The following is a 16809-nucleotide window of genomic DNA, read 5'->3' as shown; positions in this document are numbered from 1 at the left end:
TCCGAAAAGATGGTGAATATTTTAGTGGTGGTATTATAAAGGGAAAATATTTTGTATGCTCGAAGGAGGGTCATAAGTCACAAATTATAGACGATTGTTATTCGAAGCTAAAAACCTTATAAAAATAGGAAAAGACCAACTATTTGAACGGGATGTAAAGCATAAATTATAATTTGTTCGACGGTTGGGTTATCATACGTAGTTAAGAAGTTCGTTGAAGGACACAATCATTCATTTGTTTGTCCTGAAGATGTTCATTTATTACCTGCATATAGAAATTTGTCAAAAGTACAAGAAGACATGATTTAGGAGTTGGGTACTTTAAATCCAGGGTCTGTTAAATCATTTCATATAATGAGAAAAAGATATGGTGGTTTCGAAAATGGTGGTTTCGAAAATGTTGGTTCTACGATTGATGATTGCAAGAATTTCAGAGCAAGAATAATTAGCCACATATGACAATATGACGCAGACCAATAAAACAATTTCTTAGTTGAAATCCAACGACTGCTATTCTTCATCCTGATGGCCTTAGCATATACTAACCATGGTATCAACAGACCATACAGGCTAATATAGTACTAATATTCTTAATGAATGTTATTTAATATATATTCATTATGTTTAGCCTAGGTCACAAAAGACCTTCAATGGCATTCAAGGTTTGGACCTAATCCATCATCTTTTTGACAGGGGATCAAAATGTCACATCTGTCTTTATTATATTGATGAACTTTGGATAGCTTGAAAGCTTGTCATCAGGGTATCAGAAAAGAGTAATTCCTAATAGATACAAAATATCAATCTAAGATTTGTTGGAGCGTTTTCTTAAGTATCATCGGCCAATTTCCACCTCGCATTAAATGACCGAAGTCCTAAACAGGCGGAGACAACAGTTCTCAACATTTATCATTCATTATAGAATCACATGTGCCAGCATCAATAAATTCCTGCATAAACTGCTTGATAAGGAAAGGTACCTGCTATATATTTATCATTCTGTACCATCTCCTGGGCGTTCATCCTGAAGACTCATGCGTTTGTTCTCTTGGCCTCTTCAGGCTTCTTCTGATTTCTAGGGCACTTAGTCTTGATATGCCCCTTTTCGTTGCAACCGTAGCAGGTTGCGTCCTTCAACTTCTTGCATTCCAAGGTTTTATGTTCCTTAGACTTGCAAATCCCACAAGGTAGAGGCTGAGATTCAAATCTGCATTTCCCGAGGTGGTATTTCCTACAGGTTTCACACCTAGTCTTCTCACCCGACCGCTGGCTGTCTTTCTTAAACCCGAAACTCTTTTTATCCTCAGAGTTCCTCCTTGTCTTCTTATCGGAGCGATGAGAATCCTCATCCTCCCTTTTACGCTTTCCATCTTCAGAGGCTTTGGCAGCCTTGTTTCTGACTACATCAAGTGTAAGAGATAGCGACAGGTCTGCCGCTGACCTGAACGTAGTAGGTCTCGATGCTTTCACACTTGCCTTTATTTATGGGGCTAGACCCCCAATAAAGCGAGCTATTCGTTTTGGTTCTGGTGTGATCAAGTAAGGAACCAATCGAGACATGGTATTGAAACTTGTAAGGTATGCTTGACAATCTAAGTTCTCCATGACTAATGTCAAGAATTCAGTCTCAGTTTTCTCAACTTCATGTTGACGACAATAATTTTCTTTGATAAGAGCAACGAACTGATCCCAAGTCAAGTTGTACAAAGGGATCTTTCCTGTAGCTTGGATCAGTGCCCTCCACCAAGCTAAGGCTTCTCTTTTAAAAGATTGTGAAACAAACTTCACAATGTCTTGCTCTGCACATCCACTAATATCCACAATGGTGTCCATCTCATCGAGCCACGTCATGCAATCGATGGCTCCTTTTTCTCCTGTAAAGTCTCTGGGCTTGCAGGAGACAAAATATTTATATGAACAGGTCTTAACTGGTGCCTCTCGATGAAGCACCACCTGTCTAGATGGAACACTCCTTTGTTTTGACGAGTTACGAACATCGTCTTCCTTTGTCTCGTGTGATTTAGAAAGGGGCTTACTACGAGCCACAGATAGAGTCTTAGAGTGTGTATCACTTGATTCATCATACTGTCTGTCGAGAGCTTGTGTAACGGCATTATCTATTAATGCCTGCAGTTCCGCACCAGTTATATTAACTCTGGGAGCATCATTATTCTCCCTCGGGTGGCTGTTAACCTCATCTGATCCAGCCATGTAGCTTGAATTCTACATACATAATGACAATTTTTACTCAGGGGTTATTACGGAATGTATTCTCAATGCTCTCGAACCATTGAAGATGCCCGGTTGCTCCCTCAGAGCCACTAAACTTGAGTGGTTTAGCCGAGTTAAAATTCTTGAAATTGCATGGAGCATTGTTGTTGTTGTTGGCTTGGTTCCATTGAGCAAAGAGATTTGGGAATTGAGCAGCCATTTGCTGCGCAATAATTTCTGCCAGTTCGGCAGTCGCTATCTGGTTTTCGCGTCGAGGAGGCATTCAAAAAGAGGAAAACATGAAAGGAAATGAGTGAGATGATTGGATGAAGAGAATGAGATGAAACAATTCCAACAAAAGTAAAGATGGTGGTCACGCATCGCAAAGCAAACAAGCGACACACAGTGTCCAATCAAAGTAAACGGGTCAAAAATAATGTATCGCGAAGACATGTTCGCCTATAAGTGAACACTCACCCCAAGAGTTCCCAAGTAAGAGTGACTGGTCCGATTATGGGGATTTGTACGAACACTCTAGCCTTAGACAAAAAATTCAGGGTACAGGCATTCACTCTTCCAGTTCGCACGTGTTCACACTATTAAAACCCGAAAACCTTGACGAGATTTTTGAAAATTCAAAGGGGTTCAAAACCTTATAACTGAGGGTTCGAAACCTAGTAATCAATCATCCTAGAACAGATGATTAATTTTCAAAGCGGATTCGGAATCAATGTTCTCGTTGTGGTTATCACCTAAGGATAGGTGAAGTGCATGTTTTAAAATCTAAACACAAGATAACTTGTGTTAGGGTCCTAGAAAGTTATAGTCTAGGTCAAAGCATTACTAATAACCTAATTCCCTATAACCATTGGCTCTGATACCAACTCTTCTGTCACACCCCGACCGCGTATAACATGCAACCGCGGCGGAAACGTCGGGGAGTGTTGAGACAGAATTATTTGTTTCACAACCATGGCATACAAAGTTATATTTTATTTATCAAACAAACGTGTTACATTGTCTTCAAACAGGAAGTAAAGAGTTTATAACATAATTAAACTAAGTCTATCTTCGTTTTATGTCTCTAAGGCACAGGTCCGCCCTAGTGTCACAATCATCATCCTAAGCAACAGCTCCTGAAAACACATATGAAAGTAGGTACGTTAGTATAAAAATGTCTGTGAGATACATAGGTTTGGTGAAAATGGAATTCATGACTTATGTTTGAGAAAATGTTTAGTTATGAACCTTGTAATTTGCTTTGTCTTGTAAATCATTTGAAAAACGATAAGATCAGATGATATGTATAATTAAATGTAAGGTTAAATGGATAACCTAGTAAAATGAGTTTGTATAAGATAAGTTGTTTGTAAAAATAATGCCATGTGAAGAATATGTTATTTGTGTAAAATGTAATATGTCTAAACTGAAATGATCTAGATAACGCTACGATATGTAATATTATACAAACACTTATATATAGGAAGTACCAGCGGCGTATCCACCTTGTTTGTATCATATTACATACGCCACGTTACTCAAACCATTTACCCAAACCAACCACCAAAGTATATTGTTCATGTATAAATCAATTGTCAAGTGTTATTGTGTAAACCATATCAAAATGTCCACGTCTAATGTAAACCACCAAATGTGTATATCAATGTCAAATTGTTTATGTTTAATGTAAATCATGTAATGTGTACCCAAAATATCATGTATGGCATGTGAAATATATCAACTAGGCCATAGGTAAAATGCACAAAAACAGGGTATTGAATTAAACATAGTTTAAGTCAAAGTTATGTTTTGTGGAACAATTGCATGCTATACTAATACAAACATTTATGCGGTATTGTGAAAATGCATACATTCAAGCCTTTGTGACTGTGGTGATAGACCTTTAAACAAATTAAAGGTCTATATGTGTTATTGTTTATCGAATTCGGTCATTCCTTCCAATCCAAACAAACCCGAGATTTCAGGAATGGGAGTTGTCAAGTCCTATGGTACCATTACCTACTAACGAGCGGCATGATCGGTGTTAATGGATGTACATTGTATAATTTAAACAAACCAAATGTCATACCAAAATGTGAGCATGTGATGAACAAATGTACTAAGTACGCACACAATGGGCATACATAGCATAAAATGTAATGTAAAATAATGTACTAAGTACGCACACAATGGGCATGCATAGCATAGAATGTAATGTAAAACAATGTACTAAGTACGCACACAATGGGCATACATAGCATAAAGTGTAGTGTAAAATAATGTACTAAGTACGCACACAATGGGCATACATAGCATAAAGTGTAATGTAAAATAATGTACTAAGTACGCACACAATGGGCATACATAGCATAAAACACAATGAAATCATGTACTATAAATGTACCAATGAACATAGCAAGTATATGATGTGAAAACAGGAAAGCATGAAAGTAACAAGTAGGCACATGTGTTCCACCCCAAAACAGTTTGGAAAACAGTAAAAGAGAGGTCTATGTACTCACCTGAGATTGCTTTGAAGTCCTTGTATTACAACCAAATAATGCTAGAGATCACGAATATCAAACGGTACCTAATATAGGTAACTATGCTAATATACCGGACCTAAATCGGAGGATTTGGATAGAATGAGGGTTTGTAAACCAAACGAGTATGGAGACTCGTGTAATATGGATTAACAAAGCCTTCATACTAAAAGGAAACCTAATCTAAGTGCTTACGACCCATTATGACCCGTTTAGGTAGCTTACGCTACCTTAACGCGTCGTTCGCGTAAAACGCGTTTGGAACGCCTAACGTCGTGACCATAAGGTATAACCTCGGAAGGTTAATCCCTATACAACTATGGTCACCTAATGTGTTTGGTCGGATCCTAATGATCGACCAAATGGGTCGGGTTCGAAAGTATAAGCGATTGTTTAGATCGCTTACCTTACGACCCTATATAAGCACTATACTAAAAGTGACGAGCTAAGCATGTTAACACATGCTTAACTAAGTTTAGAAAACAGGTTTGGTATCAAAACAAACGGTTTTGATACCCACGAGTAGTTTGGTTACAAAATACGCAAGAATGCGCATTTTGGTCGAAACTACGACTCGTCACTGAGCCTAGATAACGTGGTAATCAATAGGTATAGTCACTATGGACTATAACCATCGTGATCACGCTCACGTTATGAAGTTCCAACGAACTTCGTGTTGACCATAAGCTGGTCAACGTAGAAAGTCAAACAAAGTTTGACTTTAGCACTCGAAAAGCGATAAAAGAACGAAAGAACACTTACGAAGGGTCCCCGAAAGCTAATCTTGATCCAGGAGCTCAGGTATGAAGCAATGGCATCAACTTAGAGCTTTTTGATCAGATTTGTGGGTTTTACACCAAATAGGGGGGTATTTATAGGATATGCAAGACCGTTAGGATCGTTTCCTGAATATCGTGCCTTGATCTCATTCGTACACTTGTCAAAATGTTGTGGTATCAAAATGTGACCCCAACCCTAGAGATTGTGAAGAGGCATTGCCCCTTGGATGCTTGAAAGGCCATTTTTAGCAAGAAAAACGAGTTTCTGCATCTGCAGGGCTGATGCAGGCCGCGTAAAGGTTGCCCCTAGGCTTACACGGGCCGCTTGGAGGTTCTGATCAAAAGCCAAGTTTCAAAAATGACAGTTTAGGTCCCTGTTATGGTTTAAGGCCATTTTCGACACGTTCAAGGCCCGTTAAGCCATCTTTAAGGCCCTAAAATGATGCCTAAACATTGAGGATATGAAACATGCTCAAACATATGTCGGATGTTGGTTCGTTTGGTCGTACGATCGCGATGTTTGGTTAATTACGACGGAATGCGCATAAGCGCGAAAAACGATCCAAAATGCGTGACGAATGGATTTTTGACAAGCCAAACATTAAAACATAATATTATAATGCTTACATAAATTTTTGGATGTCCGGATGTATTCAGAACGTAAGTTATGCGCGAAAGTGCAAACTTATGCACTTTTTGACACTTTTAGTCCCTGAATGATCCAAAAGTTTATTTTAGCACATCGAACACCTCAAAGCCTATTTCTAAGCTTTGTAAAGGATATTTAAGGTGTGTTTAACTTATGGTTATGCTCTGGAATGTTTGTTACAGTTCAAATTGGCATACTTTCACAGTTTGTCAAATTTAGTCCCTGTAGGCGAATTAACTTGTTTTTGCCATACCAAAGCCTTCTAAACTTATTTCTAAGTTATGTGAAGGTTATTTAAGGTATATTGAGTATATGTTGATGTTCCGGAGTATTTGTCGCATTAAACTGAGTACGTTTACGCACCAATTTGCGTATAATTCTCCAGAAAGCGATGTAGAGTTTAAAGTTGAACAAAAGTCAAAACATGAAAAATGTAAAACACAACCAAACAAACATTGGGATCAAATAACATTGTTTTATTGATAAATGAACTGTTCACAATGATTTCAAGCACAAATGTTACACACATAATCACGCACGTTGTCGTACGTGATGTACGTTAAGCCGTAATGTATTTTACACTTTTCCTATATATATATGTGTGTGTGTGTATATAGGGTGAGGTTCCTGTAAAAAAGACTTTTATTGTGAGAAGTGTGAGAAGGCATAGGAATTAACATGTAGACATCATGTTTTGGACGTAGGCATGATGTTTTGGGTTGTTTTTGTAAGAAAAACAACCGTACAATTTAACACACAATGCAATGAATTCCAGGTATGAAATTTAAAACACAACTAAAACACACTACTTAACGTTTGGCATGGTGTTTTAAGTTTTAAGCCTAGAATTCATTGCATTGTGTCTTAAGTTGTTACCTTTGATGTTTTTCTTGCCAAAACAACCCAAAACATCATGCCAAAGTCCAAAACATGATACCTACATGTCAATTCCTATGCCTTTTCACACTTCTTATGGTGTTTTGAAACTTGCATTTTCAAAATATGTTCTTAGTATAGTGTTTTAAACCTGCATTTCCACATGATGTTATAAACCTACATCACCAGAATACACTATGCGTATAGTGTTTTACAACCTGCATCATAATGTGTTCTTAGCATGGTGTTTTTAGGTATTCTTTTGGTTTATGGTGTTTTCTGGTATTCTTTAGTTTGTGGTGTTTTATGTCATGCTGATGATGACACACAATTCATGTCATGGTGTTTTAACATTAGGTTTTATATCATGCAATTACCAATAAAACACAATGACAAAGAAGGTTTGTTGATTACATTTATAAAACAATCTGAACTTTGAATTTTGATTTTGATCCATATCTCCGATTAAGTAGGAAAGGGCGTTAATTGTGGAGAGCTTAATGGCAGTTTCTTTATTTGAACAATATAAAAAGAAACACTATTACCCTATCTTGCCAAATTAATAAAAAAAACATAATTTACATTTTAAAACATTTTATCTCAACCATTAACTACAAGATCTAAGGGTTTAAAACAATTCTTACACTTCTCACAACCCCCACCCCCTTTTACAATAACCCCAGCATACATACATACATATATATATATATATATATATATATATATATATATATAGGGGGAGAGATAAAAGTGTAGAATATAATATTCCTAATCGTAAGTTACGTACGCGACAACCAGATGATGACGCATGTCATTCTTTTATTTTCACTCCCAAGGGAAAATCAGACAAGTACCTTCAACACCAGATTACGAGTTCGTTACACTACTATTCCGGTAATTATCAATTGTATCAGTTTCAAATATTCAGAAATTTTAAAAATATCCATTTGCGGTTAATGCTCTGCGATTAGGGTTTCAGTTAATTTCGATTTCAACGGATCCTCAGAGTAGTGCCTGATGGAATACAGAAGATGTTGAAATCGAAGATGTTGAAATGAAGACGAGCATGATATGATTGAATAATTTTGAACTCTGAATTCAGACAATGTCCAAAAAAAGGATCTGCCAAGTAAGAATTTAATTAGGAGATTCAAAACTATGACCGTAGTGTAATCTATCAATTAATATTTGTTTTCACATTATTTCGTATGTCGTAGGTTCTTCTTAATTGTGTATAATTGTTTCTAATGAGAATCGTTATAATAAAAAAACATACGCACATTATAAATATAAACAGACGCACGTTGTGCAAAGGTTAGACACATGTTTTATAGATTTGGTTTGTACACTTTGTTTAGCCGTATGTTATAGACTAACATGCGTGATTAGGTTATAAACATGCGTTATATTAAAGTAGAAAAATAAAATATGATATTACTGTTATGTTTGATTTAAACTGTGTGATTATAGCTCATGTTGTATTTATTCATATGTGTAGAGGAAAGAGTGTATATTCTAGAGGTCAAATCGTCAGGTATACCTACTGTTGGCATGCAATTTAGTTCCATTGAACAAGCATATGTTTTTTACCAGCCATATGCCAAGAATTCTGTTTTTTCGTGTCCGAAAAGATGGTGAATATTTTAGTGGTGGTATTATAAAGGGAAAATATTTTGTATGCTCGAAGGAGGGTCATAAGTCACAAATTATAGACGATTGTTATTCGAAGCTAAAAACCTTATAAAAATAGGAAAAGACCAACTATTTGAACGGGATGTAAAGCATAAATTATAATTTGTTCGACGGTTGGGTTATCATACGTAGTTAAGAAGTTCGTTGAAGGACACAATCATTCATTTGTTTGTCCTGAAGATGTTCATTTATTACCTGCATATAGAAATTTGTCAAAAGTACAAGAAGACATGATTTAGGAGTTGGGTACTTTAAATCCAGGGTCTGTTAAATCATTTCATATAATGAGAAAAAGATATGGTGGTTTCGAAAATGGTGGTTTCGAAAATGTTGGTTCTACGATTGATGATTGCAAGAATTTCAGAGCAAGAATAATTAGCCACATATGACAATATGACGCAGACCAATAAAACAATTTCTTAGTTGAAATCCAACGACTGCTATTCTTCATCCTGATGGCCTTAGCATATACTAACCATGGTATCAACAGACCATACAGGCTAATATAGTACTAATATTCTTAATGAATGTTATTTAATATATATTCATTATGTTTAGCCTAGGTCACAAAAGACCTTCAATGGCATTCAAGGTTTGGACCTAATCCATCATCTTTTTGACAGGGGATCAAAATGTCACATCTGTCTTTATTATATTGATGAACTTTGGATAGCTTGAAAGCTTGTCATCAGGGTATCAGAAAAGAGTAATTCCTAATAGATACAAAATATCAATCTAAGATTTGTTGGAGCGTTTTCTTAAGTATCATCGGCCAATTTCCACCTCGCATTAAATGACCGAAGTCCTAAACAGGCGGAGACAACAGTTCTCAACATTTATCATTCATTATAGAATCACATGTGCCAGCATCAATAAATTCCTGCATAAACTGCTTGATAAGGAAAGGTACCTGCTATATATTTATCATTCTGTACCATCTCCTGGGCGTTCATCCTGAAGACTCATGCGTTTGTTCTCTTGGCCTCTTCAGGCTTCTTCTGATTTCTAGGGCACTTAGTCTTGATATGCCCCTTTTCGTTGCAACCGTAGCAGGTTGCGTCCTTCAACTTCTTGCATTCCAAGGTTTTATGTTCCTTAGACTTGCAAATCCCACAAGGTAGAGGCTGAGATTCAAATCTGCATTTCCCGAGGTGGTATTTCCTACAGGTTTCACACCTAGTCTTCTCACCCGACCGCTGGCTGTCTTTCTTAAACCCGAAACTCTTTTTATCCTCAGAGTTCCTCCTTGTCTTCTTATCGGAGCGATGAGAATCCTCATCCTCCCTTTTACGCTTTCCATCTTCAGAGGCTTTGGCAGCCTTGTTTCTGACTACATCAAGTGTAAGAGATAGCGACAGGTCTGCCGCTGACCTGAACGTAGTAGGTCTCGATGCTTTCACACTTGCCTTTATTTATGGGGCTAGACCCCCAATAAAGCGAGCTATTCGTTTTGGTTCTGGTGTGATCAAGTAAGGAACCAATCGAGACATGGTATTGAAACTTGTAAGGTATGCTTGACAATCTAAGTTCTCCATGACTAATGTCAAGAATTCAGTCTCAGTTTTCTCAACTTCATGTTGACGACAATAATTTTCTTTGATAAGAGCAACGAACTGATCCCAAGTCAAGTTGTACAAAGGGATCTTTCCTGTAGCTTGGATCAGTGCCCTCCACCAAGCTAAGGCTTCTCTTTTAAAAGATTGTGAAACAAACTTCACAATGTCTTGCTCTGCACATCCACTAATATCCACAATGGTGTCCATCTCATCGAGCCACGTCATGCAATCGATGGCTCCTTTTTCTCCTGTAAAGTCTCTGGGCTTGCAGGAGACAAAATATTTATATGAACAGGTCTTAACTGGTGCCTCTCGATGAAGCACCACCTGTCTAGATGGAACACTCCTTTGTTTTGACGAGTTACGAACATCGTCTTCCTTTGTCTCGTGTGATTTAGAAAGGGGCTTACTACGAGCCACAGATAGAGTCTTAGAGTGTATATCACTTGATTCATCATACTGTCTGTCGAGAGCTTGTGTAACGGCATTATCTATTAATGCCTGCAGTTCCGCACCAGTTATATTAACTCTGGGAGCATCATTATTCTCCCTCGGGTGGCTGTTAACCTCATCTGATCCAGCCATGTAGCTTGAATTCTACATACATAATGACAATTTTTACTCAGGGGTTATTATGGAATCATCATTTTTTGACGATTCATCAACCATGATCATTGACAAATCATGCTAGCAATGGCCATGGATGATTAACAAGTGTCCCTAAGGCCTAAGGATTTGTTTAGGCAGCTCTTGGAAGTGTTTAAGGGCAATGTAAGTCGGTTAGAAGCTCAAACAGGCTGCTGCCTGTTAATTCTGTTACTGGGGATCGGACGCGGCCCGCGTAAGATCGTAACAACTCTTACGCGGCCTGCCTAAGCCTCGTTTTCAGGTTTAAAGGTTTCTAGCTTTTTGCAACTTGTCTCTTGGCCTTTCGAAGGGTCAACCAAACTTATTTCTTGCATTATGAGCCCTCCATATTTACTTATAAGGGACTCAAGACTTATACCCACTTTGTTAAGTCCTTGGTCCCTTTATGTTTACCCTAAAAAGTCGTAACTTTCAACGTTTACGCTTTTAAGCCCTTGCATACGAATTTGATCATAACTTTCTCATACGATAATGAAACTTGGTGAAATTTTTATCATGTATTCTAGTGAGCATAATTTACCGTTACAAAGCTTCGGGTTTGCTAAAAGGTCACTCAGAGGTATAACTTAAACATGTTGACACATTTAACCCATGTAGTTTGTAATCTCTTACTTTCTTCCACATTTAGTTCCATATGATCCATGATTTATTCGTTTGAAGGTATGAGCATCATGTAGGGTTACTGTAAAGTATATTTATCCTTTGTTGACATTTTGAACCCTTGAATTCACATACTTTCCATGTTTGTTAACTTTAGTCCCTCTAGAGTATTCTTTCGCATGTTCAAGCTTATGACACGTGTCAATACATTATAGGACGTGAATTTTTTCTAGGTGTTACATCCTCTCCCCCTTAAATGAAATCTCGACCTCGAGATTTGCTAAAATGCTTGAAGTACTTTTTGTCGCATAATGGACTTAACTTCTATAACATATCTGGAGTCTTCCCAAACTCCCAATGTAACCCCTATATTAGATACATGTATTCTTTTGGAGCTTCTTAACCTGTCGATTCTCAATCGATACAGGATGCTTATCACATCATAAATCTGCATATCATTGTGTGATAGTGTTTCCTGACTTATTGGCGAATTACATCCTTCAGTCACTAGTGTGTAATGCATTGCGAGCTCCGTCAAGCTCCTTAAATAGGTTTTAGCTTATAAGCTACTTAATCTTGATACATTCGAATCTTTCGAATGACTCTATATATATTCAGAGCTTAACTAGCCTGAAAATTTAACAACTTGGCACACCCTTCCTGGGTGATATCTTTTGTTGAACCTTATTCCTTAACAAGAATTTAGGAGGTTTGCTATTTTCATTAATCCTTGATTTTTCTGCCGTATACTGGCATCTTACATATGATTAGGGATTTGTATGACCTTATTCGTTGTTCCTAATGCAACCTTCAGATCCTGATAAGTGGACTTACCAATCTATTGTCCTAACAATAGATGTTTAACATTCCATCTATACAAGGTCTCCAAAGGAGCAGCCTTGATGCTTATATATCAACCATTATAGAAAAGCTTATCTTAAGGTGTGATGGTTATTTCAACCACTGCTTAATTAATTTTAAGGAATAGCTAATCCTTGTCGTTAGTCGAATAAATCGACGATCCTGGGCAGCTGATGGAATTTCTTAATCGATGCCTAATTAGGGTTGCGGTAATGTTGCATAAGCAGAATGAACCGTCTTACTTTAATTAATTTACACCAAACTCTCAGAATATTGAGTGAGGTTATATGAATCCTCTATTTCAAAACTTACTTAATCAGGGTTTTCGACTCTTCCAATAACGGTACTAGCTGTCTTGGAGATTTCATAATAAGGCAGCCCTAAATGGGATATAAATATTAACTCTACTCGCCTCTCGGGTGATAAACAGGGTAGTCTTAGGAGAAGATAATCAAGATACGAGGAGATTACAGAGATTTTCCAAATCTCAGGCTCCAGTTCATCCATCCTTGTTTGTGTCAAATGAGTGACACATGTACGAGTCCACATATTTAATCAAAGGCACTTACTTGGAAAGTTCCATTTTCTAGATATCTTCTTTGAATACCATTAGCTGACTTTAGTACCATATGACCATTTGACTATCCTTGCGGTTCCATGCATTAAACCTCCATACTGATCAGGCATGGAAGCAATCTATGGAACATATTAAGATACACCAACCCTCATATGGTGCTTTTGTCATACCATTTGGTATTTGAAATCAATAAGATCAAAGGGATATCAATTTCATATGATGATGTACTTTATCTAGAGAGAGGTACATTAGGACTTTATGATTGAAGATTTCTGACAGGAATAGAAGAAATAATTCTTGTGAATTTTCTTCCTGTAAGTTTTACCTTACACTTAATATATAGGGTTTTTATGAAACCTCTTAAAAGCTTGCTATACTTATAGTTTATGAAGGATTTGTTGGTATCCGAACCAAAATAAAAACTCTTAGCATTTAAATCACTGATAAAATGTCAAGGAATGTACCTAAGGCCATTATTTATGAACTAGCTCAGGTATTTTAGGCGCTTTCATTCTTAGGCTTTCCTTCCTTAGCCGCATTTCCTTTGACATATTTAGGGCACGTGGTCTTGATGTGGCATTTCTCATTATAGCCGAAGCAGACTGCATTCTTCATGTCCTTGCAGTCCAACGTTTTATATTCCCTTGATTTGCAGATCCCACAAGCCCTCGGCTGTGATTGGGATTTTGGTTCAAACCTGCACTTCCCATAATGGCGCTTCTTGCAGGTCTTTCATACTAGTTTCTGGTTGGACTTTTGTTTGTTCTTCTTCATAGAGCTCTGGGAGTTATTTTCCTCCCTTTTCCTTTTTAGCTCATCTTTTGCATTTGAGGCATGAACAAGATCCTCCTTATGAGTAAGGAAATGTGGTCCTAGATAAAATTTGGAGCGAGTAGCATGGGGCTCCTTGAACTTTTTCACAGCCTTCTTCACAGCCTTCCCAACAGCTGCATTTATCATAGTTTGAAGAACATCTTCAGAAATTCTAAGGCTCACAATCGTAGTATCATTGGCATGTGTCTTATCTGAGTTTGCCATACTCGATATTGATTCCTAACACCAATAAAACAATTTCTTAGTTGAAATCCAACGACTGCTACTCTTCATCCTGATGGCCTTAACATATACTAACCATGGTATCAACAGACCATACAGGCTAATATAGTACTAATATTCTTAATGAATGTTATTTAATATATATATTCATTATGTTTAGCCTAGGTCACGAAAGACCTTCAATGGCATTCAAGGTTTGGACCTAATCCATCATCTTTTTGACGGAGGATCAAAATGTCACATCTGTCTTTATTATATTGATGAACTTTGGATAGCTTGAAAGCTTGTCATCAGGGTATCAGAAAAGAGTAATTCCTAATAGATACAAAATATCAATCTAAGATTTGTTGGAGCGTTTTCTTAAGTATCATCGGCCAATTTCCACCTCGCATTAAATGACCGGAGTCCTAAACAGGCAGAGACAACAGTTCTCAACATTTATCATTCATTATAGAATCACATGTGCCAGCATCAATAAATTCCTGCATAAACTGCTTGATAAGGAAAGGTACCTGCTATATATTTATCATTCTGTACCATCTCCTGGGCGTTCATCCTAAAAACTCATGCGTTTGCCCTCTTGGCCTCTTCGGGCTTCTTCTGATTTCTAGGGCAGTTAGTCTTGATATGCCCCTTTTCGTTGCAACCGTAGCAGGTTGCGTCCTTCAACTTCTTGCATTCCAAGGTTTTATGTTCCTTAGACTTGCAAATCCCACAAGGTAGAGGCTGTGATTCAAATCTGCATTTCCCGAGGTGGTATTTCCTACAGGTTTCGCACCTGGTCTTCTCACCCGACTGCTGGCTGTCTTTCTTAAACCCGGAACTCTTCTTATCCTCAGAGTTCCTCTTTGTCTTCTTATCGGAGCGATGAGAATCCTCATCCTCCCTTTTACGCTTTCCATCTTTAGAGGCTTTGGCAGCCTTGTTTCTGACTACATCGAGTGTAAGAGATAGCGACAGGTCTGCCGCTGACCTGAATGTAGTAGGTCTCGATGCTTTCACACTTGCCTTTATTTGTGGGGTAGACCCCCAATAAAGCGAGCTATTCGTTTTGGTTCCGGTGTGATCATGTAAGGAACCAATCGAGACATGGTATTGAAACTTGTAAGGTATGCTTGACAATCTAAGTTCTCCATGACTAATGTCAAGAATTCAGTCTCAATTTTCTCAACTTCATATTGAGGACAATAATTTTCTTTGATAAGAGCAACGAACTGATCCCAAGTCAAGTTGTACAAAGGGATCTTTCCTGTAGCTTGGATCAGTGCCCTTCACCAAGCTAGGGCTTCTCTTTTAAAAGATTGTGAAACAAACTTCACAATGTCTTGCTCTGCGCATCCACTAATATCCACAATGGTGTCCATCTCATCGAGCCACGTCATGCAATCGATGGCTCCTTTTTCTCCTGTAAAGTCTCTGGGCTTGCAGGAGACAAAATATTTATATGAGCAGGTCTTAACTGGTGCCTTTCGATGAAGCACCACCTGTCTAGATGGAACACTCCTTTGTTTTGACGAGTTACAAACATCGTCTTCCTTTGTCTCGTGTGATTTAGAAAGGGGCTTACTACGAGCCACAGATAGAGTCTTAGAGTGTGTATCACTTGATTCATAATACTGTCTGTCGAGAGCTCGTGTAACGACATTATCTATTAATGCCTGCAGTTCCGCACCAGTTATATTAACTCTGGGAGCATCATTATTCTCCCTCGGGTGGCTGTTAACCTCATCTGATCCAGCCATGCAGCTTGATTGCTACATACATAATGGCAATTTTTACTCAGGGGTTATTATGGAATCATCATTTTTGACGATTCATCAACCGTGGTAATATAAACCATATTGGTTAATTTGTTAGTTATATTCAATTAGTATTCTCATTATAATTTATCCTAGTGTTATAAAACATTAAGGATATTTAAGTGGCGCAAATAGCCTAGTCACAAGGACTGTTTTAATTCATAAGCCATGTTTTCAGAGAATCGAGGCATTTAGGTTTGAACATATTTCATTACCTTTTCTTGACAGAGAGTCAAAGACATCAACTGTATTTTGTCCCTTAGGACAATAAGTATGGCCCGTAGGCATTTCATCACTTATGGATGTTTATAATATGATCATCCTCATTTGATGATATTAGTCAAGATCGCACTGATCATAACAACTATTATGCTTGGACGTAGTCCAACATCTTTAGACGGGGGTCAAAGGCCACCACTAACGTTGTCTTATCGGACAACAGGTTTGGCCCGTAGGCACTTCATCACTAATGGATGTTTATAATATGATCATCTTCATTTGATGATTTAAGCCATGATTCTAAATCATTAGGCTAGATAAGGGTTTGGAATTTCCCAATGTAAAGATGACAAGTGTAATTTTATCGTATTACTGTTGTCAGGAGTGTTAACATGTTTTCGGATGTTAACAAGAATCTGAATCTCTTTTAAACAGGTTTTTACCATCATAGCTAGGTCCTTAATGACATACAAGCTAGGTTTTACCCTTTAAGATTCTTTCAATATATTTACTGGTAGATCAATTATGAAAAGGGATAAATATTTGATTTATTTTATATAGTATATTCACATAAAATGATAAAAATGCAATTTAGATAAAATATTCAAATGATTTTAAAAGGAGTATACAATTGCCCGAACGGGACTTGAAAGGAATGATGTTGTCCATGAAGGGACTAAAAGATAAACATGCCCTTATAAGGACTTATTAAAGATACGATCTTCAGCAAAAGGAGTTTTCAC

At 37.4% G+C, this 16809-nt stretch overlaps 1 protein-coding gene across 1 annotated transcript; it reads right to left on the bottom strand.

Moving 5' to 3' along the window:
• Positions 1 to 254: 254 nt before the first annotated feature.
• Positions 255 to 15790, bottom strand: LOC110901407 (nucleolin 2-like). Its single transcript, XM_022148238.1, has 7 exons — positions 15666 to 15790; positions 14840 to 15186; positions 13914 to 14017; positions 10634 to 10903; positions 1920 to 2223; positions 1260 to 1400; positions 255 to 265 (listed from the first exon to the last, which is right to left on the bottom strand). Exons 1-7 carry the CDS (start codon positions 15788 to 15790, stop codon positions 255 to 257), a joined length of 1302 nt encoding a protein of 433 aa, XP_022003930.1.
• Between the last annotated feature and the right edge of the window lie 1019 nt (positions 15791 to 16809).

Source organism: Helianthus annuus, chromosome 13 (assembly GCF_002127325.2).
Source record: "Helianthus annuus cultivar XRQ/B chromosome 13, HanXRQr2.0-SUNRISE, whole genome shotgun sequence".
NCBI classification, from domain to species: Eukaryota; Viridiplantae; Streptophyta; class Magnoliopsida; order Asterales; family Asteraceae; genus Helianthus; species Helianthus annuus.
This window is presented reverse-complemented; position numbering and strand designations above follow the sequence as displayed.

Bases quoted from the DNA above. Each gene is read 5' to 3' on its own strand.
- LOC110901407 (XM_022148238.1), bottom strand. From the start codon at position 15,790: ATGGCTGGATCAGATGAGGTTAACAGCCACCCGAGGGAGAATAATGAT. The intron at 14,018-14,839 runs GTGAGAAGACCA...TGGCAAACTCAG, and splicing joins GAAAGACAGCCAGCAGTCGG to ATAAGACACATGCCAATGAT. The intron at 10,904-13,913 runs GTGAAAAAGTTC...TTATGTATGTAG, and splicing joins GGAAGGCTGTGAAGAAGGCT to AATTCAAGCTACATGGCTGG.